General features: G+C 43.7%; 1 protein-coding gene across 1 annotated transcript; it reads left to right on the top strand.

Moving 5' to 3' along the window:
- The first annotated feature begins 1,237 nt into the window (after positions 1 to 1,237).
- Positions 1,238 to 9,669, top strand: LOC135228795 (zinc finger protein 449-like). The gene is made up of 4 exons (XM_064277621.1): positions 1,238 to 1,873; positions 3,780 to 3,984; positions 8,462 to 8,578; positions 8,741 to 9,669. The coding sequence occupies exons 1-4, from the start codon at positions 1,520 to 1,522 to the stop codon at positions 9,625 to 9,627; spliced, it is 1,563 nt and encodes a 520-aa protein (XP_064133691.1). The 5' UTR covers positions 1,238 to 1,519; the 3' UTR covers positions 9,628 to 9,669.
- Positions 9,670 to 27,973: the final 18,304 nt, after the last annotated feature.

Genomic DNA, 27,973 nt, shown 5'->3' with positions numbered 1-27,973 from the left:
GCCAGACGGCAAATTTTATGAAGTACATGTTGTTGTCGTGCTCATGCTACAGCCTACTGGCACTGCATGTGAGCTAAGTCACTTCCTAGGCCACGCAGCTACCGGGTAACTGAAAGCTGGTTATCGCTCTATCCTTAAAGTTCAGGCTACCTTCATGGAAAGGGCAAAATGGGGGCAGTACGTCGATTTTGGGTGAATAGGTACCGAGAGTCTGGAGCACCTTCCCCACCCCCACACCCACCCCACCCCCACCCCATCCGCCCACCCCACCCCCACACCCCCACCCTACCCCACCCCCACCTCATCCCCCCACGCCACCCCGACCCCATCCCCCCACGCCACCCCGACCCCATCCCCCCACGCCACCCACACCCCATCCCCCCACGCAACCCCCACCCCATCCCCCCACTCCCCCCACACCCCACCCCACCGCCCCACCCTACCCCCCACCCCCGCCTTGATTTCCACTGGAACAAAGAGGAAAGCTGCACAGAAAGTCATGTCAAATGCAGGTCTTGAGACCTGTTGAGACGTGTGTGACCTGCTTCTATGACCTCAGAGATAGCCCTAAGAATATTTTAATGAAAGCCTCTTGGAGTGTTATTGCAGGCAGTCTGTAAGGAGATGTTAGGGGAACAGTACATACCTGGAGGTGAGAAGAATGAGGGGCTGATGATTTGCTGTTCTTGCAAAGCATTGCTCCAGCTAAGGTCCCTTTGATTGAAGGCTATTAAAGGCTACTTGATGCTAGATGGGGAGCCATAGTGGCACAGTGGTTAAGCGATTAGCTGCTAACCAAAAGGTTAGCACTTTGAATCCACCAGCTGCTCCTTGGAAACAATGTGGGGCAGTTCTACTATGTCCCATAGGGTCGCTATGAGTCTGAATCCACTTGATGGCAATGGGGTTTTAATGCTAGATGGACATTCACATTATTTAAATGTATTGTTAGTATCCCTCCTCCATTTTTTTTTTGAGGCCAATCTATACTCAGAAATGCGAAAGTGTTGGAATTAAATTGGTAGCGGGGATGCAGTCATGTATACGGGGCTCTGGAAGGGCAGGTGTTCTTCACCAGAGGTCCTTGAAATTCTAGAGCAGAGCTACCGAGTAGAACGTTCCAGTGGTGAGCACTTGAGATGTGGCTAGCGTGACTGAGGAACTGAATTTTTATTTTAAATTTTGCCTTAAATCATCACGTGGGTCTTCTGCAGTTCTAAAAGATCCGTGGATGGCCTTGGAGATTTTGTAAACCTTATGGAATTATATGAATGTTTGTAGAGTTGGATATGGAGGTCTGTTTTTTGGGGAAGTGTGTCCACACCTTTCATCAGATTCTGAAAACCACCAGAAAGATGAAGAACTTCTGCTTTAGGGCTTTGGTGAAAAGTAAGGCAAGGGAGTGAGTAAGTATGCCCTCTGGTAACCACTGCTGTTTCTACTTTCTTGTGTTTTCCTGTCCTGAGCTATAGGTGACTCCTGGACTGTTAGATAAATTCTCAGCTGCTGGAAGGGAGCAATGGCTGTGGCCCTGGGCTGTGCAATCCAGGCCTCCTTGAATCATGGCTCCACGCTTAAAGAGTACGATACTGAGTGTGAAGTCTTCCATCAACGCTTCAGGCAGTTCCAATACCAACAGGCAGCCGGGCCTCGTGAAGCTTTCAACAGCCTCTGGGAGCTTTGCTCTCAGTGGTTGAAGCCAACGATCCATTCTAAGGAAGAAATCCTGGAGCTGCTAGTGTTGGAGCAATTCCTGACTATTCTGCCCTCAGAGATAGAGACCTGGGTAAGGCTGTACCGCCCAGAGAACAGAGAAAGAGTTCTGGCACTGGTAGAAGACTTACAGAGAGAACTTGAGATACCAGAGCAGCAGGTGAGAAAAGAAGGTGGAATCTCTGTTGTCAGAGAAAAAGAAGTAGCAGAGGCAGCTGGGGCCAGCTCAGATGTCTGGTCTTTGTGTTATCCTTCAGCCCCAAGTCCGTTTCACTTTTTTCTTCTGCCAGACTCAGCATATGAGTCAGTGGTTCTGAACTCTCTGACCCAAACCCGGCCTACAACCATTACTTGGTACTGTCCCTTTAGCTATCCTGAAGTGAAATTCAGAGCAAATGTAACCTGTATACATACATGCAATTAAAAAAAAAAACCCGTTGCTACCGAGTCAATTCCGACTCATAGTGTGACCCTATAGGACAGAGTAGGACTGCCCCATATGGTTTCTAAGGAGCACCTGGTGGATTCGAACTGCTGACCTTTTGGTTAGCAGCCATAGGTCTTAACCACTACGCCACCAGGGTTTTCAATAAAAAAAACATCAATTTAATATGTATTCAAATGCCTTGGGGCCTAATTCAACCCAGGGCCTGTTTTTGTGCAGTCATGAGCTAGGAAGGGTTTTTACCTTTTTAAGTGTTTATTTAAAATAGATATATTTGACAGATTGAATCTGGCCCACAAAGACTGAAATATTTCCTGCCTGGCACTTTCCAGAAAAAAGCTGGACAACGCCTGAGTCAAGAAGATTCGAGCCGAAATCTAAAGCAACAGTTAAAAAAAAAAAAAAAAACTAGCTTAGTATACACTGATAAAACTAGTTTAGTATACACTGATGGTGTCAGTGTGAGTCGGAATCGACTAGACAGTAACGCCCACCACCAACAGTGTGTATGTCGGTATATACTTGTTTGAGCTTGACTCCGCTGTTAGACCTAATGAAGTTGTCAGATGCTTGCATGTGTGCATAGAATCACTGTGAATGCAACAGGCAGCAATTCAGGCGGATACAGCTCAAATACTATGATCACTGTTGCTGCTGGTCATGTGATTTTCCAAACAAGTCTTGGTAAAATTCTGAGCGAAAATAGTATAGCCTTCCTCTGGTTTTCACAGTAGTGCATTCCTCGAAAATTCAAGTTATGCTAAAAGTATAAAGATATTTCTATTTATATGATGAAGAGAGTGAGGTTCTTGACAGATCCTTTTCATCTATATGGATGCCTGAGAGGGAGAGTCCAAAGTTGTTTGGGATGTGCGACCATTGTGCATTGTGAATATTGTATCCCTGGCCCCCTAGACTCCAATAGCCACCACCTGCCATCACATCCAAGATGTCTCAGAGAGGTGGGGAAGGCAGTGTCCTCTGTTGAGAACCCCCCTGTGAAACCTCTGTCTGGGGAGGCTCCTGGCTGAGCCCAAGCCAGGATCTTTGGGAGAAGCACGCAGTGCTTCTAGGTGGGCGTATGGGGCGCTGCAGCATGTGGGTTGGTGGGGCTGTGCAGTAGCTGTGAGCATCAGGGCAGGTGTCCCGCCCTAACAGGGGTCTTCCGAAGTGCTCTGCTGCCCTAGGAAGGACGGAGTTTGTAGTTCCCCACCTTTCCGTCTCTTCTGGGATTTGCCGATTAATTTAGATTTTAGCATCGTATGGTCTAGACTTGTGCTGCCCGGTACAGTAGCTGCTAGCCACGTGTGGCTCCTGAGCACTTGAAATGTGACCAGTCCACACTGACGTATGTGTAAGTGTAAAATGCACAACAGAGCCCAAAGGCTTAGAATGTAAGATACCTCATTAATAATTTATATTAATTACATGTTGAATTGATGACGTTGTGGATATACTGGGTTAAGTAAAACATGCTATTAAGATTGACCTCTGCTGTTTCTTCCTATTGTTTTTGTATGGCCACTAGAAAATGTAAAATTACATGTGTGGCTCCCATTATACGCCCACTGGGTAGTGCTGGTCTAGACGTCAGAGTGATGGGTTCTGTCATTTCCCCCAGGTTGGTAGGCAGGAAATGCTCTTGGAAGAACTGGCACCAGTGGAAACAGCACACATACCACCAAACATCCAACTGGAGTCACCTGAGCTCCACGTCCTGGGACCTTCCCAGGAGGCCACCGTGGCAGAGGAGCAGATCCCACAGGCAGGGCCACAGTACCCGAGGGATGGTGATGATAGGGAATGCCAGCCCTTTTCCGAGCCAGGTAAGGCAAGGGGCTTATGTTGCTTCTTTTGTTTCTGTTCTGAGAGAGCAAGAGCTCTCCAGGGTTGGGCCTGGGGTTAGAAACAGTGAGCACCCAATGGAAATGGACCTGTCTGAGAAAGAGGAGGAGGAGCAAATGATCTCTGGGAATAGCAGGGAACAAAGCAGTTAGAGAAAATGGGATTAGGAACCCGTTAAGCTAAGGACCCTGCTCAGAAGATTCTGCATCAGGAATTTGATACAGGCAAACTGTGTGAAATTGGATACCCTGGCTAAGGACTCATTTCGGGCAGCAAATCTTAAACATTTGGATGTGTGATGTTGTGGATCCTAAGGGCTCTCTGTCACTCTTGGGCCCTCCTCACTTGCTTTTCTGTGATAAGAGCTTCAGCTTAATACTTGGAGCAATATACGCCGTACTCAGAACCTTGAAAGGGGCTTCACTGCTTACAAAGTTATGAAACCCCTTGCTGTTGGGTTGATTCCAACTCATAGCCACCCTATAGGCTTTCCCAGGAGAAGCTGGTAGATTCAGACTGCCGACTTTTTGGTTAGTAGTGGGGCTGTCAACCACCATGAAGGACACAGCTATATCATTAAATGAAAACCTTTGAGAATCGTGTTTCTCAAAGTGCAATAAATGGACTGCCAAGATTCAAATCTCCTGGGGTGCGTGTTTCACAAGGGCACAGGGAATAATCTCACCTCTCAGGGGAGACTCCTCCCTGTGTTTGGCGAGGAGGGCTTGATCCCTCCAGACCTAAGTAGAGCCTGTTGGAGACTGAGTGGAAAGCACAAGATGCCGATAGTGGAATAAAAAAGAAAAAGATTTAAAATCATTGAAGAATTCTATTGATTGTGAAAGTTTGGATTGTATTCCCTGTGGGTATATATGTAATGAATATATATGAATATAGGTAATGCATATGTGAATATATATGAATATATGTATATAGTCATTGCAAAAGACAGAACAGAGACAAGTATACCTTTTGCATTTTAGGAACACTTTCTGTTAACTAATAACTGACAAAATTGCATACCTATTGATGGACTGCAAACAAAAGTTAAATCCCTTTTTCAAACATGGCATGGTATAAATTAAAATATGACTGAGAACTGCATGTCTGTAAATCACTTTAACAGCCCCTTGAGAAAAGCTTTGCCAGACTTAGACTCCTGTCACTGGGAAAGGAGCTAATGGAGATAATCAAAACAAGGTTGAATAGAGGCAATTGAAGGCAGCTACTGCAATATGAGGGTCTACACTTTGTTAAAATAATGAATTTGCCTTCAATGAGAGGATAAACAAATGAAACCTTCAAAGAGAGGTCAGAAATGAAGGTCAGATATCAGATAGTATTTGTTTATGCTATTAAAATTGGATTATCACTTTCCTCCTGATCTACAGGGAATACATGTAAGGTAGAAACAAGATCTTGGAAATATTGCAGGATGAAAACTGTCAGGTCAAGGAAATGTTGGAGATGAAAAAAACATATTCAGGAGTTTGCAGGGCTCACTAGCAGGCAACCTATAAAATGTAGAATAGAAAACAAATTTGCATAGTGAAAACAGCAAACTGTGAGAAGGAGCTGAGCTGAATGTTATGAAACCTGTGAAGAAATGCGTTTCTGCAGTGGAATGTGATCTAAGAAAGAGGTAAGCTTAAAAAAAAAACCTTCATTTGAATTCAGACCAGACCTTTCCAGATGCCAGAAGTAGATAATAATATTAACATTTCCATAGGTGTAGTGGTTAAGAGTGGGACTGCTAACCAAAAGGTCAGCAGTTTGAATCTCCCAGCTGCTCTTTGGAAATCCTATGGGCAGTTCTGCTCTGTTCTATAGGGCTGCAATGGCAACAGGTAGGTGTGAAGTGGTATCTTCCTTGCGGGTTTATTTGCATTTTCCTAATGACAACTGATGGTGAGCACCTTTTCATGTGCTTATTGGCCATTTGTATTCTTATTTTGGAAAAATGTGTATTCAGTGTTGGGAGGTTTTGATTATTGATTCAGCCTCGTGTTTTAGGTCTATTGAGATTTTCTATTTGTTCTTGAGTCAATTTATGTAGTTTGTATTTTTTTAGGAAATTGTCCATTTCTTCTAGATTATCTAATTTGTTGGAGTATAGTTGTTCATAGCATTCTTTTACAATCCTTTTTATTTCTGTAAGGTTGATAGTAATGTCCCCAGTTTCCTTTCTGATTTTAGTTATTTATGTCTTCCCTCTTTTTTCTTCTTCAGTCTATCTGGAGATTTGTCAATTTTATTGATCTTTTTAAAGAACCAACTTTTGTTCTCCTTAATTTTCCCTATTGTTTTTTGTTCTTGTTCTCTACTTCATTTCTCTCTGCTCTAATCTTTATTATTTCCTATCCTTCCAGTACCCTTGGGCTTGGTTTGGTCTTCTCTTTCTAGTTCCTCAAGGTGTAAAGATCGTTTATTGTTATGAGATCTTTGTTTTTTTTTAATGTTGGTGTTTACAGCTATAAATTTCTCTCTGAACACTACTGTCTTGGTTATCTAGTGCTGCTATAACTGAAATACCACAAGTGGATGGTTTTAACAAGGATAAGTTTATTCTGCCACAGTCTAGGAGGCTAGAAGTCCAAATTCAGGGCATCAGCTCAGGGGAAGGCTTTCCCTCTCTGTCGACTCTGGAGGAAGGTCCTTATCCACGTTCCCATGGTCTAGGAGCTTCTCTGCACAAGAACCTCAGGTCCTTGCTGCTTTCTTGGTGGTATGAGGTCCCCCTGTCTCTCTGCTCACTTCTCTCTTTTATATCCCCAAATAAATTGGCTCAAGACACAATCCAATCTTGTAGATTGAGTCCTGCTTCATTAACATAACTGCCGCCTGTGCCCCCTCATTAACATCATAGAGGTAGGATTATAACACATAAGAACATCACATCAGATGAGAAAATGGTAGACAATCATACAATGCTGGAAATGATGGCCTAGCCAAATAGATACACATCTTTTTGAGGGACACAATTCAATTGATGACACTGCCTTCCCTGCATCCCATAAGTTTTGAGATGTTGTACTTTCATTTTCATTCATTTCCATGTATTTTCTAATTTCTCCTGTGATTTTTTTCTTTGACCCACTGGTCGTTTAATGGTGTGTTGTTTAATTTACATTTATTTGTAAATTTTTCATTTTTCCTCCTTTTATTGATTTCTGGTTTCGTCCATTGTGTTCGGAGAAGATATTTTATATGATTTCAATCTTTTTAAATTTATTAAGACTTGCTTTGTGACCTAACATATGATCTGTCCTGGGGAATGATCCATGTGACTGGAGAAGAGCGTATATTGTGCTGTTTTTGGGTAGAATGTTTTATATATATCTGGTGGATCTGGTTGATTTATAGTGTTGTTCAGTTCCTCTAGTTCCTTATTGATCTTCTTTCTAGATGTTATGTCTGTTATTGAAACTGGTATATTGTGCACTTCCTATATTTTTATATAGTGTTCTGAAGTTAAAATTTTCCATCAGATTAACATTAGCCAAATTAATGTTCAAATACTATTTTAATAATGATATTAATCTTTAAAGATTGTCATATATATGGCTCTTAAATCAGTATTTTCCAAACTTATGCCAGAGATAAGGAAGAGGGAGGGATGTGGAAAGAGGATTCAAACTACAACTCCTCTGAATAAGGAGAGAGGTAGTAGGGCACAGGGAGAGAGAAATTTTCCTTGAATTTCAAATCAATACCCTTCTGAACTTGAGCTGAATCAAAAATGTGAAGACAGTTTTTGCTGGTTGCCAACCCAGTTTAGTTACCATTTTAATCTGAACATCTCTTAACTGAGTTTTGGAGCCCTGGTGGTGCAGTGGTTAAAGAGTTTTCGGCTGCTAACTAAAAGGTTGGCAGTTTGAACCCACCAGCGGCTCCACAGGAGAAAGATGTGGCAGGCTGCTTCCGTAAAGATTATAGCCTTGGAAATCCTATGAGGCAGTTCTACTCTGTCCTATAGGGTCGCTATGTGTTTGGAGTTGACTCAACGGCCATGGGTTTTTAACTGAAATTATTGCAGTAAACCATTTCAAAATTACCACTTCTGCCTCTCTCTCTTCACTTGGTACTGAAGAACACAGTGTTTCTCAGTTTTAATATGCCAAAGCTTTAGGTCAAATTTACTTCATTTTTTTTCTAACCTAAATAGTTGATTATCAAAATAGATATAGAACTAATGCAGTGCATTGATATCAACACGGAATCGATTTACTCCACTTCCATAGATATTGGAAAAGTTCTCTGAGTTGAAGAGGAAAGGATCTTCCCTTCATTTTGGTTTTGTTCTTACAGTTATAAAAACAATTGTCAGGGCCTCCAGATGAAGTAAACCTAATGGTGGAGGTTTAGGTACGGAGAGACTATTTTCTAAGAAATCACCCTGAATTGCAGATAAACCAGTAGTAACTCAAACCATCATGGCCCCGTCTCTCTTTTGGCCAGAATATCCGATACCAAACCCTGACCTGAGCTTCCCATTGGAATATAGAGAAGAAGATCCACGGGTGAAGGAATTACAGAGCTCCGAAGGAGTAAAACAATTAGGTTTCTCCAAGATAGGTAAGTAATTGCTAATTGAATAAGAAAAATTCAGCTTTAATCAGAGTAATGAACTTTGAGATTCTGTGTAGTGTTTTCTATCTTCCCACTAGTGGTTTACTCTAACACTTTTTATTTTCCTTGGAACACTGTGGCATCTGAAATATCTATTTCTTCTCTCAGATTTTGATATTGGGAGAGAAAATGAAGATTCGTCAGAACAGAATAAACTAGAGAATACATGTGCTTTTATTTTTCCTTTTGAGGAGAATATTCTTCGTGGTCCCACTTTACAAAAAGTCTGTGGACAGTTAGAAAATCAATGGGGAAATCCCCCAAAGGAGTTACAGTTATCAAAGCTTTTAGATGATCAGAAACACTCTCCAGGAGAGAAATGTGAGAGCAACAACGCGGAAAAACCTCTCAGTCTTGGACCCCATCAACAAAAGAATGCAGGAAAGGAACCTCACCGATGTTCTCAGTGTGGAAAATGTTTTGCTCGGAAGTCACAACTTAATGGGCACCAGAAAATTCATTCAGGAGAGGAACGTCACAAGTGCCCTGAATGTGGGAAAAGCTTCCTTCGTAATTCAGACTTGTACAGGCACAAACGATCTCATACAGGGGAGAGGCCCTATGAATGTACGATATGCAAAAAGCGATTCACTCGAAGGTCACACCTTACAGGGCACCAGAGAGCCCATTCTGGAGAAGCAGCATTTAAATGCCTTGAGTGCAGGAAAAGCTTTTGTTATGGACCAAACCTTAAAAGACATCTGAAAACTCATACAGGTGAAAAACCTCATAAGTGTTGTACTTGTGGGAAAGGCTTTATTGAACAGTCAGCTCTTACTTTGCACCAGAGAACTCACACTGGAGAGAAACCTTTTAAATGTAATTACTGTGAGAAAAGCTTTAGACATAAGCCAACTCTAGCTATTCACTTAAGAATTCATACAGGGGAGAAGCCATACAAGTGTAGCCATTGTTCTAAAGTCTTCAGACAGAGATCAGGCCTTATTATGCACCAAGTCTCTCACTTTAGCCAAGAATTCTCTAAGAAATGTTGAGGGAAACAGGTCCTACAGAAAGTGAAACTAACTCATAAAAGTCTTAACCTCCAACAGCTTGTTTGTCTTCAGCGAAAAGTTTTGTTTGAGCTATAGGAACAGCTCCCCCCCGCCTTTTAAACCCATCTTCCAAGGCATATGAGTTCTAGAGTATCCACCTACTTTTGCAACTGTCCTAGAGTTGATTTGTTATGTCTCTAGAGCTCTTATTTCTTCATTGCAATGAAAATTTTTGTGCCCCAAGCCAACCATATCATAGGTGTAATTGTAAAACATATAAATGATGACATTCCTCTCAGGTCTGCAGTCAATATAACATATTCCCAGTAACCGTAGATGTGACCAATTGATGTGAATCTATGTATTATTTTAATTAAGTGTGACTGTATATGTCCTTCTTGTTTCAATCTCATTAACTAATAGTTTGAACAATTTAGAAGTGCATCCCTGAACTAGCAATAAGCACTGCAGTTGACTCCCCCTACCCCAAGTCAGGGTCAGTTTACTCCTTGCAGCCATGGTGCTGTGTTTATTCATTATTTTTCAGCATTTAACACAGTCCATTTTAGCTCGTAGGATTACTTGCAATTATAATATGAGCTGCAACCCCCCAGTCCATATCATAAACACACGTGACTGGGTTTGTGTAGGATCGAGAACATCTATTCGTATCTTCATCTGTTAGCCTCCAAGAAACCTACAGCTGTCAAGTTGATTCGAAGTCATGACGAACTCATGTGTTACAGAGTAGAACTGCTGCATAAGGTTTTCTTGACTGGAATCTTTACAAAAGCAGATCGCCAGGCCTTTCTTCCACAGCACCATTGGGTGGGTTCAAACCACCAACCTTTATGTTAGTAGTCAAGTGCAAACCATATGTGGCACCCAGGGTCATCCATTAATTACGGTGCCCTGTACATACTGAAGGGGAGCTCTGGTAGTGCAGTGGTTAAGTGCTCAGCTGCTAACCAAAAGGTCAGCAGTTTGAATCCACCAGTCACTCCGTGGGCGAAAAATATGGCAGTCTGCTTCTGTAAAAATTTACAGCCTTGAAAACCCTATGGGGGCAGTTCTACTGTGTCCTACAGGATCACTATGATTCAGAATTTACTCGACAGCAGTGGGTTTGGTTTTGGTTTAGTATATACTAAGCTTTAATAGATATCTGCAGCATTGGATCTAGAAACATATGAAATATTTCTTGAAAATGAGTAACATAGAATGTTGTATAGTTATGCCCGGTTATACTTTTGAGTATTTCAAAAAGATAAGGGCAAAAAACCTACCCATCTCATAAGTACTATGAAGGGCAAAAAAGCGCTCACCTGATAATACTCTCAAAGCTTTCCACAAATGTTTGTATATTGTATTTTCATTCTTTGTTGCTTAATGATACAAGCATTTAAGTTTGTGAATTTTCGTCCAAGTCTAGCTTTGGTCACATTCCATAATTTTATACACACACACACACACGCACACACACACACACGAAGCCAAGTTGCTGTTGAGTCAGTTCTGACTCATGGTGACCCCATGTGTGTCAGAGTAGAACTGTGCTCATAGGGTTTTCAATGGCTGATATTTGGAAGTAGATTGCCAGGCCTTTCTTCCGAGGTGCCTCAGGTTAGCAACTGAGTAGGTTACCATTTGCACCACCCAGGGACACATACACACTCTCTATGTATATATGTTTGTATATCTATGTATGTATAATGTTCTTATTATTGATGATTTCAAGATCATTTATTGTTGCAATTTTCATTGTATTCTCTTTGACCCAAGAGTTAGACAATGCTGACATTACTATATTGTGATTAGAAATATCAAACTTCTTAACACGTGCTTTTGCCAATCTGTGCTTTTATGAGATACTATTCTTTCCTACTAGAATACCTGCCCCCATCTTTCATCCCCTTGTACTAAGCCTAGTATATTCCTTTTTACCCTTGAGACCCAGTTTAAGGGTCATGTCTACTGGGAAGTCCTTTTTTTTCCTTCCAAATTTGATTTAAATATGGTCTTTCTGCCCTAATGCATTCTTTAATAAACTCTCTAGTAGCACTTTTCCCAAACTGTAATTGCTAGTTTACACGTCTGCCTCCATTTACAGTATGCTGTTTTGTACTCAGTGATTATGTTTGCATCCTCGGCACTAGTCCCAGAACCTGGCTCATAGCAAGAACGTGGAAAATGTTTTAAAGAAATTAACATCCAGCGCTTCTCAGGCCCCTGTACCGTTAAATCCAAAAAGACCAATTGAACCATCTTTGTTTTCAAAACAATTTGTGGAGGCCAGTATTTTTCGATTTAGTTTTATGAGACTTTCTACTTGTTGCTATCTTATTCAAGTTGGATGATTAATAGGTGGCACTGCTATTGAAGTACATATGAAACTGACTTATACTGTTTATTCATTCGCTGTGACCTCGAAGTCGTCTACTGTGAGGTTCCAGAAGGCAGGGATGACATTTCATGAATTGTTTCACGCCTAGTGCCTGGCACACACAGGAGAATGTTTACTGAATAAATACACATACACGTACACACATCCTTGTTTGTCTAATTTCCCTCTTGTAAAAGAGCTGAGAATATTTCTCTTTTTTTGTCATATATCTTGGGTCCCTTCTCCTTTGCATCACCTCAGTCCCCTGTTTTCACATTTATCCTCTTCAGCTGTTTCTGAATTTCCCGTGTAGTCATTCGGAGGAAATATTTGCAAAACCTTTATATGATAATTTCTCTGCTGTAATGTCCCTAATATATAAACATCTCTAAGAAAAGGAAAGTTGCTGAGTCTCACTAACAGTTACAGAAATGCCAGACTAAGTTATGAGACTGCGTTTCACTTGTCAGATGGGCAGAGATGTCAAAAATTGGTAGTCTTCCCATCCTTACCAATATTGGCAACCTACTGCTGACAGTGAAAATTAGTACGTTAGAACCGATGGATAATTTCATGATATTCTTGTAAAATGGTAAATATTAAAACTGGTGATTGTTGCACAGCTCTGTACCTTTACTAAAAAATTCATTGAATTGTACTGTTATGAAGGAGAATGTTATGATGTGAAAATTATACCTCAATAAAGTTATTTTAGAAATGTTTACAATGCATGTGCTTTGACTTAAAAATTCTACTTCTATGGATGCATACTATAGAAAATGTTTTTTCACCTGAAAAAGGAAGTTGCAGGATAGTATAGAGGGCCCTCATCTCCAGATTAGTTTGATGAAGAAATGTGTGTTTGACACTACTCAGATAAGTCATTCATTCTCAGATGACTGTGCCCCAACGTCCAAGCAGAACCAAGCCCAGCCTGAGTTTTGAGGCCCTGGTGGAAGCTCGGCTACTAACCAAAATGTGGACAGCTCGAATCCACCAGCCGCTCCTTGGAAACCCTATTTAGGCAGTTGTACTCTGTCCTACAGGGTCGCTATGAGTCGGAATCGACTTTACGGTAATGGGTTTTTTGTTGTTTTTTAATGAAAGCAAAAGCTAGGGTGGTCCACAATACCTCAGAAAAAAAAATACCTAAGGTACCATCTAATAGTCGACAGGAAGCCCTTACTCAGAGGAGATCCTTGAACTCTACCCTGGGGAGTTGGGTGCCGAGGCAAAGGGAGAGAGGAAAGTCCCTGAGCCACTGAAGTGCAGGGGCTAGACCCCGGGAGCCAGAGCCTGGCTCACCTCTAGTCTATGGGCAGGTTGCTCACCACCTCCGAGATCTGGCGTCAGGCCCTTCCCGCGGAACCCCACAGCCCGGCCCCTCTACTCTGGGGGCGCACACATGAGCCTCAAGCAGCAGCAATTTCCCGAGGCCCACCTAGGTTCACCCTAGCCCTTGGTGGCAGGAGCCATGACACCCACATGTCCACCCAGTGCATCTCAGTGGCAGATGCTGGATCGCAGTGCCCCCTTTGGCTGACGAGGGTGAGAGGCGGAGCCAGGGGCCCTCGGCAAGCGCTGGCTCCCCAGGTGGCTCCTGAGGTGTGTGCAGGCCGTGGCGGTGTCACTAGTGAGGGCCACTGACTAGTGGTTGGCGCGCAGAGGCTGAGGTGGAGAAGCAGGCAGTGCGCGTCCAGAGCGCCTGCTGTGAACTGAAGGATGCAGGCAGGTGGCGAGTGCACGGGCCTGGAGCACACTCTCGCGTGGTACCCAGGCCAGTCCTGACGGCGGACCAAGCTCCGCTACGTACCCAGGCCGCAGGTCTTCTTGTACAGAGGGCGAATGCCCGGGAGAAGGAGTGGCCACAACAGCCCAGGCGCTAGAAAGGTACCCACTGCAACCTCTTCTCCCTCCACTCAAGGGCCTGAACATATGTACACTCTAACTCGAAGCCCTGGTAGCGCAGTGGTTAAGTGCTACAGCTGCTAACCAAAGGGTCAGCAGTTCAAATCCACCAGGTGCTGCTCGGAAACTGTATGGGCCAGTTCTACCCTGTCCTGTAGGGTCGCTATGAGTCGGAATGGACTGGACGGCAACCGTTTTTAACCCTCGGTCAGAGGAATCCTGGTGGCTGCAGTGGTTAAAGTCTTGGCTGCTAAGCTAAAGGTTGGCGGTTCAAACCCACCAGCAGCCCCGCGGGAGAAAGATGTGGCAGTCTGCTTCCGTAGAGATTACAGCCTTGGAAACCCTATGAGGCAGTACTAGTCTGTCCTATAGGGTCACTATGAATAGGAATCGACTCCAGGGCAGTGGCTTTTTTTTTTTTAGTTAGTTGGTAATTAGCATCCGGGACTCCAGTGGGTGCTGCACACCGGAACGAAGCCATCTCGTGTGTGCTGCGGGATGTGTTGTCCCCCTAGTCACTGAGTGCCCGAGAGCTGAGCCTCAACTCACTCCCCAGACTCTCCTGTCCAAAGTAGCAATGAGGTCATGAGAAACGGCCTCTGGGGAGTTGGGCCCTACCACTGCGTTTCCCAGATGACTTTGGAAATTATCTGTGCAGCCTCTGTGCTAACGTGCAACAGATTCCATTTTTATACTTCCAGTAGTCGTGGAGCTCTCCGATGTGAGGGTCGGTTTGATTTAGTTTCTGAAACGGATGGGTCCTTTGAAGTCAAGTGGGTGAGTCATATATCTGTAGTCCTGTGGCAGACGGGAGTCAGTTTCACCTGCTCACCTTTGTAGCTTAAAATCCTGCCCCAGAGTCTGTCACTGCGGGGATGCTCAGTGAAACTTGTGAAGACATGCAATTAGTTGGTCAGAGTCAGTGAAAATGTGACAAAGTTTTCTGTAATGGATCACAACCCTGCCCTGAATTGCACTGAGGTCTAATATGTGTTGAGTGCTTGTATGTGCCAAACACTGGGCTCAGGGCCTTATGGACATTAATGCCACTTAATCCTCACCGAAAGATCCAGTGAGTGAGGTAGTATTGTCAAGTCCATATTACAGCCCAGGCAGGGAGACACAGAGAGTGAAGGAGGGCACACCGCTGGTATGTTTCCAAGGAGAATTCACACCCAGGCAATCAGGCCCTGCGTCCACGTTCCTAATGAACCCTATGAACCCTGCCTGTGGAGGTGGTTCCGTGCACGACAGTAAATTCCCAGTGTCTTCAGGATGGTACTTTGGAAGGGACACCACTTTGGTCAACACTATATTGTAAGCAGAGGTGCCTGTCTTCCTGGAGCTTGAATCTGTCTGGGGTTTTTCTGCCAGGTGAGTCTTAGCACACCTTTGTTTCAGAGGGCTGCTCAGGTTTTGGCTGAAATCCCTCAGGTAGCATCTACTAATTAGCCTAATTTTACCGAAAGGGCTCCATGGAAGAGTCTTTGGCAGGTTTCCACGTCCCTTCCATTTTTTTCACTTGATCAGTATTTTCTTGGCTTCCGATTCTGTAATGTAGTATAATCAGGATATCCCCCACCCATCCTGTCAATTCACCTGTCTTTGGGAGGCAGCTGTGGTGTTGCGGTTCAGAGCATGGGCTCTGCAGGCAGATTGCCTGGGTTCAGATCCAAAACTTCCCCGGTGATTCCGATTCACCTTGGGGCTAGATTTAAAGCCCCAGACCCCAGATCTCTGTGAGAGCTTTGCTTGGTGTGATGTTTAAGAATCTCCAGATGCTGCTGCCGAGGCTGTTGGTGGTAATGATTAAGTTATATAATAATAAATAGCAGATGTTTAAAAGATAGGATGATAACAACAGTTACGACTGAACATGTGTGAGACCCACTTCTAAGCAGGTTACGTGTGTGTGTCACTTAACACTCAAAAGGACCCAATTAAGCATAAAGATGAAAACAGGTTCAGAGAAGTTAAGCAACGTGCCCAAGGTGATACAGACGGTGAGCCTACCCTCTCATCCCCTGACCCCCTCATCAACTGTCATGGATTGAATTGTGACCTCCCAAAATATCGGTCAACTTGGCTAGTCCGTGATTCCCAGTAGTGTGTGAATTGTCCACCATTTTGTCATCTGATGTGATTTTCCTATGTGTTGTAAATCGTATCTCTATGATGTTGATGAGATGGGATTAGCAGCAGTCGTGTTAATGAGGCGGGACTCAATCTACAAGATTGAATTGGCCATTTGGACATCTTCCGTGGAAAACATGTGAATTGAATGAAACTGAGAATGACACCAGCACCCCAGACACAAATGGTTCATTGAGTGAGGAGGGTATCAGAAACCCAAAGAAGTGCTTCAAGAACATTGGGATGTTTTTATGCCATTGTTTGTAGGAAACCACCAAGAATTTGGAGACATGACAGAAGACAAAGGGCTTTGGTGGTGAAAATCCACTGTCCCTTTTATTTTGGTCTGTTTGGCATTCTTTATTAAAAACGCTTGTATAGTAGTAGGAAGGGTCAAATTGGCTTTTATAAGGACTAGCCAGAGGGGCAAAGGTATCTTTGGCTGTCCAGCAGCAAAAACCTGGCAATACAAATTTCATACCAGATGCTGCCTAAAATAAATAGAACTAAAGCAGCAGCAACGTTGTTGTGGAATGGGATGGGCCCCTGACCCAAAGTTTGGTTCGGGGATCAAGATGGTGCAGTACACACACCAAGACTACATTAAAGGTTTTATTACTCACATAATGAAGTTTTCTGGGGGAAAGAAGGGTAAGCTCCCAAGTTCTTGCAAAATTGGCTTGAGAGAACAGGGAAAGGAAATCGGAAATGGGATGTTATTTTATTGTGCTTAGAGAGTGGGCGTGGGGTGGGGGTTCCTGCTTCAGCTGGCTGAGTCTTATATGGTTTGAATTTGCCGCAGGTGCTAAAGGAGGGGACACTCGGGCTTTGTCGGATTGGTTAGATGTAGGGCAGAAGGGGAGGGGGTACGGTGGGGCTTGAAATCTGTCAGCAATCAAACATCAAAAATGAAGTCCGACTATTAAAATTCACCTCTGATGTTTAACTGATGACTGAAACGTGCCCTGTTTCATTTCATTGAATTCGAATTTCAGTAAATCATTCTGGTACTTTATGAGACCTGTACCCTAAGGCCTGTGAGGGAGGTGAAATTTCCATTGAATGACTTCTTTAGGAGCCCAGCATCGTATATAATTAAAAGTGAAATGAGCACCTTGTTGTTGTTGTTGTTTTCAGGTGCCATCGAGTCGGTTCTGACTCACAGCGACCCCGTGTACCACAGAACAAAACCCTGCCTGGTCCTATTCCATCCTTACAGTCATTATGCCTGAGCCCATTGTTGCAGCCACTGTGTCAATCCACCTCGTTGAGGGTCTTCCTCTTTTCTGCTGACCCTGTACTTTACCAAGCATGATGTCCTTCTCCAGGGACTGATCCCGCCTGACAACATGTCCAAAGTATGTAAGACGCAGTCTCACCGTCTTTGCTTCTAAGGAGCAGTCTGGTTGTACTTCTTCCAAGACAGATTTGTTCGTTCTTTTGGCAGCCCGTGGTTATTCAATATTCTTTGGCAACACCGCAATTCCAAGGCGTCAAATTCTTTTTCGGCCTTCCTTATTCGTTGTCCAGCTTTCACATGCATATCGTACGCACGTGATGAGTACTTTGGTCACTCTCAATAATACGTGGAACTCTGAAGAAGATAAGGAGCTCCTGGTTGGGTCTCGTGTTGTGGATATAGTATGTGCAGAGACACGTATGATCTCGATTTATGTTTTCAGCATCTCTGAAGCAAGAAGTTCCCAGAGTTGTTTACCCAAAAGATGGCAGCCTTGGATAAGGACTTCATGAGGCTGTCATTGGCCAGATCTGATGGCAGTAGCTCAGGAGTCTGTAAAAATGTGTGGATTTGGCAGATTGTTGGCCAGGGCAACCAGTGCTAAGCTAACTGCCAAAGATTGGTTCAGATATAGAAACCGATGATGGCGCACACACACACCAAGAGGGTACTAACAGGGTTATTATTCACCTCTGGGACTTTCTGGGGAGAGCAGGGCATGCTCCCCAAAATGACCTGAAAATGGCTTGATAGAGCAGAGAGGTGAGATGGGTTTTGGGTGTTTATTGTGTTTAGGTGACGGGGTTAGGGTGAGGGCTCCTGCGTGGGCTGGCTGGCTTGTCTTGGGTGTCCGGCGTGCACTAAAGAAGGTACTACTCAGGCTCACTTCTCAGCCTGTGCGGCAGAAGGAGAAGGGGGAGTGATGGGGCTCAAACCTGTCAGCAGTCAAACCTCAAAAATGGAGTCAGACACTTTACTACAGATATTACCTTGACAAACTCGGGGGGAGAAGCGATTATGACCCCCGACTTGATGGATGAGGAAATGAAGCTTAGAGACATCAGTCAACACAAATGGCTCACGCTCTCCTAGCCTGTGTCAGTGGTGGGAGTTGCACACGCGGTTACCTTATGCCAGTGCTGTGTTAACACGGGCCAAGTCATGTGGGAAAGATTTGATCTATTGACAAGTTGATTTCCACAGCAAGGAAGGAGACTGTCCTTAATACATTTGAATTCCTGTCAATTGATGACGAATGCCATGCCGGGTATTTGCAATATACAATTAATTACCCTTTAAATCTCGGGCTATTGCAGCTAGTATTTTCACCCTTATTCCAACTGGGCATGAGGATCACCTTTACATCAGTGCCTCTTACTGCATTAATAAAAATGCATTTCTTTCTGGATGCACACACCTCCCTGTCACCAGCAGCACTGTAGACAGAGACCGAAGTTCAGTGTGTTTGTAGGACTTGAGATCTTGTGGTCTGTTAACCTCCTTGCCTGAACACCATCAGCATTAGCAGCAACAGGACTTCAGGCTATCTTCCCAGACTGGAACCTGTTGAGTCGCAAACAGAACTCGAAATCTCCAGTCCCAGTAAGAGCTGGGATTGATCCGCGCATGGCTACGAGGGTAGCTGCCTTAGCTCTCTGAGAACACGGCACATGCTGAGTTATCCCAGCTGACGTTCTCAACAGCAGATGCTGGGAGGACTTTCCGGGACACAAACAGAATGTCTTCTTCGTGAACAGATATAGTTGCATAGCCAAGAACCTGACCATCAGCCATGGTCTTTGGAGACCAGCTTGAGGCTCAGAGCCCTGCCCCTTCTGATACTGTGAGACCATGAGATTTGCCTTACCCCAAGACCTCATGTTTGGAAATGGGAGAGAGAGAGGAGGAGGGCAGCAGCTCTACTGGTGAGGTGAATTTTGAATGAACTGAGTATGCATCCAGCTGAGCCTGCTTAAGTCAGAAGGAATTGGCTGAAATGACTACACGATAAACGCTTAAGATCACTCAAGCACCCCCTGCACGCCAGCCCCTGTTCTGGGGATTTAGTAGTATCGTCCATTTAATCCTCACAGACCTCCAAGTGGGAAAGTGCTGTTGTTATACCCACTTTACAAAAGGGAGAACCCGAGGATCAGAGAGGTGAAGGGACGTGCCCAACGTCCCACAGAGCTGGGGTTGGAAAGCAAACAGCCTGTCTCTTGAGCCTGTGCTGCTCACCACTTCTCTTTGCAGCTTCGTTTTACTATGGGGAAATGGCAATCCCTCACCCAACCATTACCCAGAGGGGCTGGGGTTTATCAGTTCGATTCATTCGTGATGGCAGATAAAGATGCTCCATCATGTTTATCTGTATGTTTTGCCTCCCAGACCACTGTGGTTACTCTGAGCAGCCACAGTTTCTGCTGGGGTAGCAATTGGTCTGGGCAAGGAAGGAGAGGGAGAAATTCGGCCAATTTTGCTGACTCTTGGAAGAGAGAACAAGGAAGGAGAGGAAAAATGCTTTCTCCTTCCCCCAATTTTGTTCCCTAAGTCCCAGCACATGATTGCGTAAGCACCCAGAGGAGTCATGATGACTCACAATGGCCTTCAGAACCTTGTGACCACACCTGATGTCAAGCTCCAAACACTGGCCACTACCACCTGGGATGCTTCTGATTCAGGACTGAATAAGGTGAGAGGGAGGGGCCGGAAAAGGGGGCGGATGTTACCCACGGATGGGTGCCATCTGCATATCTGTTCCCTGGGCAGTCCTTGGGCTAGGAGCTCTTCCTCGGCTTGTGAAAAACCTCTGACTAAAACTCCTCCTGTGGGAGGGGTTACCAGAATTTACTGACAGTGGTTCTTGCATTTCGATAGGTTCACTGGGCAATGGCCAGCGATTTTGACCTCAAGATCCAATCACCCAGCAAGAGTTTCAAGGGAACTCAATCCCAGGTAGGATTCTCTACTCTTTCTCCATCTCTGGATCCAGCCCTGGCCTTGGTTCTGAAATTTATAAGCCACGACGCACATCATAACTGCTTAATCGTAGAGATTTTGGCTGTGAGTAGTTGTACTTCTCATGTCATGTTACCTTCTAAATCTTTGATATAGTACAGCTGTATTTTTAACGTTGCCGTGTGATCCATTTGGGTATTTTCCAGAGATAGGACATGGATTTTTACAGCATGTCAGAAGGATAACAGTGACGGCAAGGCTTTGTATTTGTTTAAAGTGCTTTTTTTCTGAGGGACTGCAATGACTTATGATGAGATTTGACATGCCCCCACACTGGCTGCCCCACTCAGTCTCACATGACAAGTGAAGACATTGAGGCACAAGTTGAGGCCTGTAAGAGGAACCCAGGCCATCGTGAGTGGCCAAGAAGGCTCAGACACCCAGGCTTCCTCCTTCCCCATATATAACCACATAAAGACACTCTGATACTGTGTTCAGCGTCCCAACAAATTGCAGAAGGGTGAGAATCATTCACTTGCCTTCTTCTAGGAGGACCAAGAGGAGGTGGCACCTTGAAGGCGTGAGAGGCTGGGGCTGTGAAGCCAGACTAACTGCGTTCACATCTTGGCTTTGCCACATACTAGCTGTGTGACCTTGAGCCATTTACATGACCTTCCTGTGCCTCCTTGTCCTGCCCTGGAAAAGATGGAATGAGAGTGGTACCCACCTCCTAGTGCTGTTATGAGGTTACGTGAACTACCATGTATAAAGCCCTTAGACAAGTGCCTGGCAGGCAGACGGACCTGAGCAGAGGTCTGGTCGTGCTGCTGCTGTCATGTTATCATTACTTGTGAAACAGAGAGGCCAACGGGAGCCCAAGAGACTAGAGAATGGCTGTCATCACCTTTTCTTCTCTCCCTGCTGGAGGAGAACTTGTTAAAGTCGCAGAGAAGGGAAAGAATCTTCTCTGGCCGAGTCTGCTCTCTTATCTTGGAGTCCATTTCAGGTGCATTCTTGCCTGCTCTGTATGTTTGGTTGTTTGTTTTCAGGCTTTGGTGCCTTTCCTCAGACCACACTCCTTTCTTGTGCTCCAGTGTTTTCCCCTTGGAGGAAATGGGCTGCTAAAGTGAGTCTGGGGCAACCTGCATTGGGTTTGTGCCTCGCTGTGTGTCAGATCTATGCTTCCGAGGAATATCGTCTTATTTAAAGAGCTTTTCTAGAATGTCTTGCATGTATTACATGCTTCTTGTAGAAAATGCAAGGAAAAATTATGCTTATAGAAATTAAACTGTTGTCCCGCTCCCATCTCCTTTCCTCTACCCCTCCATCCTACACCCCTACCCCAGAAGAGCTGCCACTAACAGCTTGTTATAAATTTTTCCAGACCTCATTCTCTGCATTTACTTTTATCCATATAGATGGCTCTGAGGGAAAACACAAATGGGATGAAAAATACATAGAGTTTTGCAATTTTCTTTCTTCAGTTACCATTTCTTAGAGATCCTTTTTATGTCAGTACATAGAGGACACCTTCATCTTTTCAATAGTGGTATTTTATTTCACATTATTGGTAGGCCATAATTTATTAACATAAAACCAAAACCAAACCTGTTGCCATCCAGTCGATTCCAACTTCTAGTGACCCTATAGGACAGAGTAGAACTGCCCCATAGGATTCCCAAAGAGTGGCTAGTTGATTTGAACTGCCGACATAGCTCTTAACCACTGTGCCACCAGGGCTCCTTATTAACGTAAGGAGGTTGTCAAAATGGCTCTTGTCTTCTTAAGTGTTTGTCTCATTACAAAAGCCAAGTCCATCACCTAGATGTTTGACAAATAAGTTAGATGGATACAAGTTAAACACATAAAAGAAGATTTGTATACCACTCTAATAATAAATTATGAAATTATAAACAGTATACCCAATACACAAAACACACGTATATACGATTTTTTGAAAATAGAGGGAAATATGCATAAAACATTTTTTATGAGTTTCCTGTTTTGACACAAAAATGCCATTGTTTTCTGGATACGAAAATTAATTCTTGTGATTGTATCAATTCTTCCCCAATCTCTGAACTCAGAGCAATCCGAGTCCTGAACCTCAAAATGAGCTGATTATTCAATTAACTGGAAGAGAATATCCATGGGAGTAGCCATAAGAGTGAGCTTCCCCCACAAAGATATGGAGACCTACACTATAGATTTAGTAATTGAAATGGGCATTGAAAATATGTTAGTGAGGAATAGAGATTCTAGGCACAGATCCTTGTATATGACAGGATCCAAGAAATGATAATCTTGGCATTTCACATCAGATGACTCCCCCAAGCAGAATCTTAGCACTACTGCTGGTAACAAGTGTGCGCTGGTTAGGGGAGAGAGGGTAGGGAGGTGGCAGTGGGGAAGAGGCCCACGGATCCACTTGATTATTTGGGTTCCATCTCCTTTTTCAGGCTTTCTGTTCTGAGCTGTCTTCCTAAAGCCATCTGTAGAGTCAACCATTCATGGATAAAAGATGCTCTGAGGTCAGTCCCAGCACGCCCACACCAAGCATCAAGAGGAAGGCAGATGAATACTTAAAACCCAACCTGGCCCCCCAAAACATGCTGAACTTTTTACTTGGTAGACAACTGGGGAGACACAGTAACGATGTGGAACTGACAAAGTGGCTGTGGATGCTGACACGAGCAACACCAGGGTGGAGGTGGCCTTTACCAAAAAATCATGTGACTTACCTGCTTATGCCTGTCCAGAGATATGAAAAATCAAAAAAAAAAAAAAAAAAGGATTAGAACAACAAACTCCTCTCCTGTTTGAGCCATTAAAACAGAAGCTGTTTCAGTCCTTCCCATTTGATATGTTTTTGTTGACACAGCCTTCTGGGGTTACACTGAACAGGGAATTATATTCACTATACACATTCTATGTAGGAGCTTTCAGACACAGGAGATGATGGGATCACACCACATATCGGATTATTTCCAACATTACTCAGAAAAATAATGTGAGGGAATACTTGCATAGTACTTATTCATTCAGGGACCCAAGACTCATCTCTCCCTAGCCATTTTGGAGACACACCCAATTGTATTAAACTCTAAACTCTAATTGCTTACCCTGGTGAAAAGTCATTGATTGTTTAAGAGCAGACTATGAGCTGGATGGAGGGTTTAGGATATCTTGTTATACACGTGCCAGTGACAGCATCATCCAGAAATTACAGCGTTGTGTCTTTGTCAGTTCTATTTAATTCTGAGAAATGAAATCACATCATGTCCGCAGAGCCTTCTAAAGATAATTATTCTGCTTATTATACTCAAAGAAGTACAATCCCCAGATCACTATTTTTTTTTTCGTTGGTTGATTGGTTGGTTTGTTTTGTTATATGAAATAAAATTTCTCATGCCACAGGTGTTTGAACAAGAGAATTCATTTGACCAGAGTCAAGTCAGCCCATCAGTCAACAAGTCTTTTTAGATGGATCCCACCAAAAAAGCTCCTCAAAGGAATGTGCAGGGGAAATCAGATACTCACTCTGAGAAATCTGAACAAGGAATTATGAAGAAAACTTGGCATTCAGAAGTGAGAACTAAAGGTGAAGGACCGTGTATTTAAGAAAGCATCATGCTAACTAAGGGTATCCAGAAAGTGAGCATCACAGCCCTTCCCCTCACCCCAAGGTCTTTGCTGTGGTAGCTCACTTGCCTAGCCAGGTATTAGACAAGTTTCCCGGTGACCAGGCTCTCCACCATCCATCAGAGGCAAATACTTGAGACTTACTTTCTGAACAACGTTCCTACCTAGATTAATGTTTAAATATGTTCTGAAGCTCTGAAACCTGAGCTGGACCTGACAATCAGTGAAGTACAGGGTTGAATACCCAGACTGGGCTCAAAAAGTCCGAGATGCCCATCCCGGCTCTGTTAACTGGATATTTCCATGAACTTGGAAAACTGATTTTACCTCATTTTTGTCATTTTTAAGATGCAGATTGTGAGAATACCAATTTCTTATTGTAAGGACATATTAAAGTAATGAATGCAAAGCCCTTAACACCTAAGGATATGTTGATATAATAGCTAGTGGATGATGGTAAGGAGTAGCAGTGGGTATCTCCCAAACTTGTATATGTGCGTGTTTGGTAAATTCTAGAACCCAATACTACTTTGGAATTGGTTAGAACCAATACAAACCTGAGTCACTCTGATGGCAAGCTGTCTTAGTCATCTAGTGCTGCTATAACAGAAATACCACAAGTGGTTGGCTTTAACAAGGTGAAATTTATTCTCTCACAGCCTGGTAGGTCAGAAGTCCAAATTCAGGGCGTCAGCTCCAGGGGAAGCCTTTCTCTCTCTGTCGGCTCTAGAGGAGGGACCTTCTCATAGACCTTCGCCTGAACTAGGAGTTTCTCTATGCGGGAACCCCGGGTCCAAAGGACGCACTCTGCTCCTGGCACTACTTTCTAGGTGCTATGAGGTCCCCCACTCTCTACTTCCTTCCGTTTCTTTTCATCTCTTGTAAGATAAAAGGTGGTGCAGGCCACACCCCAGGGAAACTCCCTTTACATTGGATCAGGGATGTGACCTAAGCATGGGTGTCACTTCCCACCCTAATCCTCTTTAACCACAAGCAGAGATTATGATTTATAACAAACACATAGGAAAATCACAAAATGGAGGACAACCACACAATACTGGGAATCATGGCCTAACCAAGTTGACAGGTATTTTGGGGGACACAATTCAATCCACGACACAAGCCCAGGCCAGTTCCTGAGTGAGAAGTAAGTCCCAGGTGCTCCTCCAAGAGAACAGTCATTTATCTACTCAGAGTTGGAAGTATCTTGAATTTCCTCACCTTTGCTGTCTGAGAATCTACATCGATTGTGGCCCTGGATTCCATAGTTGGGCTGGGGGTAGGGGCTTAACATCACTTGAATTTTATTGTAAATTGTGTTATTTGGGCTTACTTCTCTTCAAAGGAGGTCTTTGGTATTCATCATATTCTTAAATATGGTATCTTCCACAATTGACAAAAGGTTGAGAAAGAGAAAAACAGCCCCTGACATCCAGGAGCTTGCCTGATACTATCAGGTAGGCCTTGGTGTTTCTTTGAGCTGGCCTGGCACTAACGCCTAGGCAAATGTTTTTCCAAGGGACTACAGTGCTCTGTTAAACATAAACCATGTCACAGAACATCAACATCAGATAAGGCCACTCCGTGACCATGATGGATGGATCAAGACAAAAACAAGATCACTCCATAATCAGATCAAAACACAGACAAAACAGGAACATTGGCTAAGATACAAAAATGTTCCCTATGGAAAACTGTATGGCACTTCCTCAAAAAGCTAGAAATACAAACACCATATGATCCAGCAAACCCACTCCTAGGTATACACCCTACAGAAATAAGAGCCGTGACACGAATAGACATATACACACCCATGTTCATTGCAGCATTATTCACAATAGCAAAAAGGTGGAAGAACCTAAGTGCACGTCAATAGATGAATGGATAACAAACTGTGGTACATACACACAATGAAACGTCATGCAACGATAAAGAATAATGATGAATCCATGAAACATCTCACAGCATGGATGAATCTGGACGGCATTACGCTGAGTGAAATAAGTCAACCACAAAAAGAGAAATATTGTATAAGACTTCTATTATGAAGTAATAACAAAAGGTTTACACCCACGGGGGGGGGAATAAAACCTCTTTGATGGTTACCAGGGATGGGAGGGGGAGGGAGGGAAAATTACCAAAGAGATAGTAGACACGGGTTAATATTGGTGAAGGGAAAGGTAGTATACAATATGGGAGAAGTCAGAACATCACCAAAGTAAGAGAGGACACTGAGAGGAACGTGGGAATAAAGGACGAAAACTGTAGTAGCTACTATAGCATAGACGATCTTGCAAAATATTAGTATTAACAAACAACAACCTATGAGTGGATAGATAGATAGATATGCCAAGAGGTAAGGGAGGTTACGTGTAAGGGAGGACATCCACCGGCAGATACAGGTTTAGTGGTGGAAATTTCTAAACGCATGACTGTAGGTGCTCCTCATTTATTAATATAGACAATAGAGCACACAAGTAGCACAGTCAGGGATACCTCTTAGACATAACGAAACACCTTGTGGAATGAAGTTCCCAGGCTCGAAGGCAAAGAGCCATAGACATCTACGTCAATTGCCACGACATAGTTCTTAAAGACAATGTTTTACATCGTACTTTGGTGAGTAGCGTGTAGGGTCTTAAAAGCTTGTAAGCAGCCATCTAAGATACAGCTACTTGTTTCTTCTAGTCCGGAGGAAAGGAAAGTGAAAAAGACTGAAGACTCAAGGGAGCATTTAGTCCAAAGGACTAATGGGTCACATGAACCACAGCCTCCACAACCCTGAAGCAAGAAGAAATAGATGGTGCCTGGCTACCAATACCAACCGCTCTGACTGGGATTACAGCAAGGGGGTCCTGGACAGAGCAGGAGAAAAATATAGAACGAAAGATGAAATTCACAAAAGACCAGAATAACTGATCTGACAGAGATAGAGACTGGAGGAACCCCTGAAACTATAGCCCCTGGACACCCTTCCAACTCTGAACTGAAGCTACTCCTGAAGTTCACCTTTCAGCCAAAGATTAGGCAGGCCTATAAAAGAAACGGAAGCCCTGGTGGCGTAGTGGTTAAGTGCTACGACTGCTAATCAGGAGGTTGGCAGTTTGAATCCACCAGGCGATCCTTGAAAACACTAGGGGGCGGCTCTACTCTGTCCTATAGGTTTGGTATGAGTCAGAATCGACTCCAGGGTCAACGAGTTTGGAGAGAGTTTTTTTGGTATAAAACAAACAATAATGTACATGAGGAATGTGCTTCTTGGATCAATCAAGTATACAAGACCAAATGGGCAGCACCTGCCCCAAAACAAGGACGACAGAGTGTGAAGGGACAGGAAAACTGGACGAATGGAACTGGGTAACCTGGGGTGGAAAGGGACAGGGGGAGAGTGTTGACATAATGCAGGGATTGCAACCAATGTCACGAAACAATTTATGTATAAATTTTTTAATAAGAAACTAATTTGCTCTGTAAACTTTCACCGAAAGCACACACAATGTTTGAAACATTCTCTATCCTGGCTAATGTGAGTGAATGCTGCTTTTGTTACCAATTACAACTTTAGCCTCCTTCTAGTCTTCATCCCTTGTGAATAAGATTTACTAAGACACCTAACCATAAAATTACCCCTGCTTCTTGACAGCAACCAATATAGATCAAAGGCCCGCTTCCTTAAACCCACCCCAAATTCACCTAGCGGAAGCCCAAATTCTCTAAGTCTTTCCTAACACCCTCTTTCTGAGAATCCCTGCATTTCCCCCATGGATCTGGCTGCATCAAGATAATAAACTCAATTTATTCAACTACAGATGTATTTCTGATGGTCTTTGATTGAGAGCACTGACAAAATTAAGAGTAACTGCTCTAGGCCCTTGAAGAACCATTTGCTTCCTCCCTAGAGACTTCTTCACCCTGCATCATCCCTCCACCCTCATGCAGAATGTTCAACCCCTAATCTTGAACCTGTTTCCCAGGTCGACTTTGTTCTTTTGGCATCAACTTTGCTCCCTCGGGAACTTTATTGCTGTCTCAATGAGAGGAATCATATGCAAAACTTATTTAACCTGTGGAAAAACTCCAGC

Source organism: Loxodonta africana, chromosome X, assembly GCF_030014295.1.
Source record: "Loxodonta africana isolate mLoxAfr1 chromosome X, mLoxAfr1.hap2, whole genome shotgun sequence".
Taxonomy (NCBI): domain Eukaryota; kingdom Metazoa; phylum Chordata; class Mammalia; order Proboscidea; family Elephantidae; genus Loxodonta; species Loxodonta africana.
Note: the sequence above shows the minus strand (reverse complement) of the source record. Positions and strands in the feature narration are given on the sequence as shown.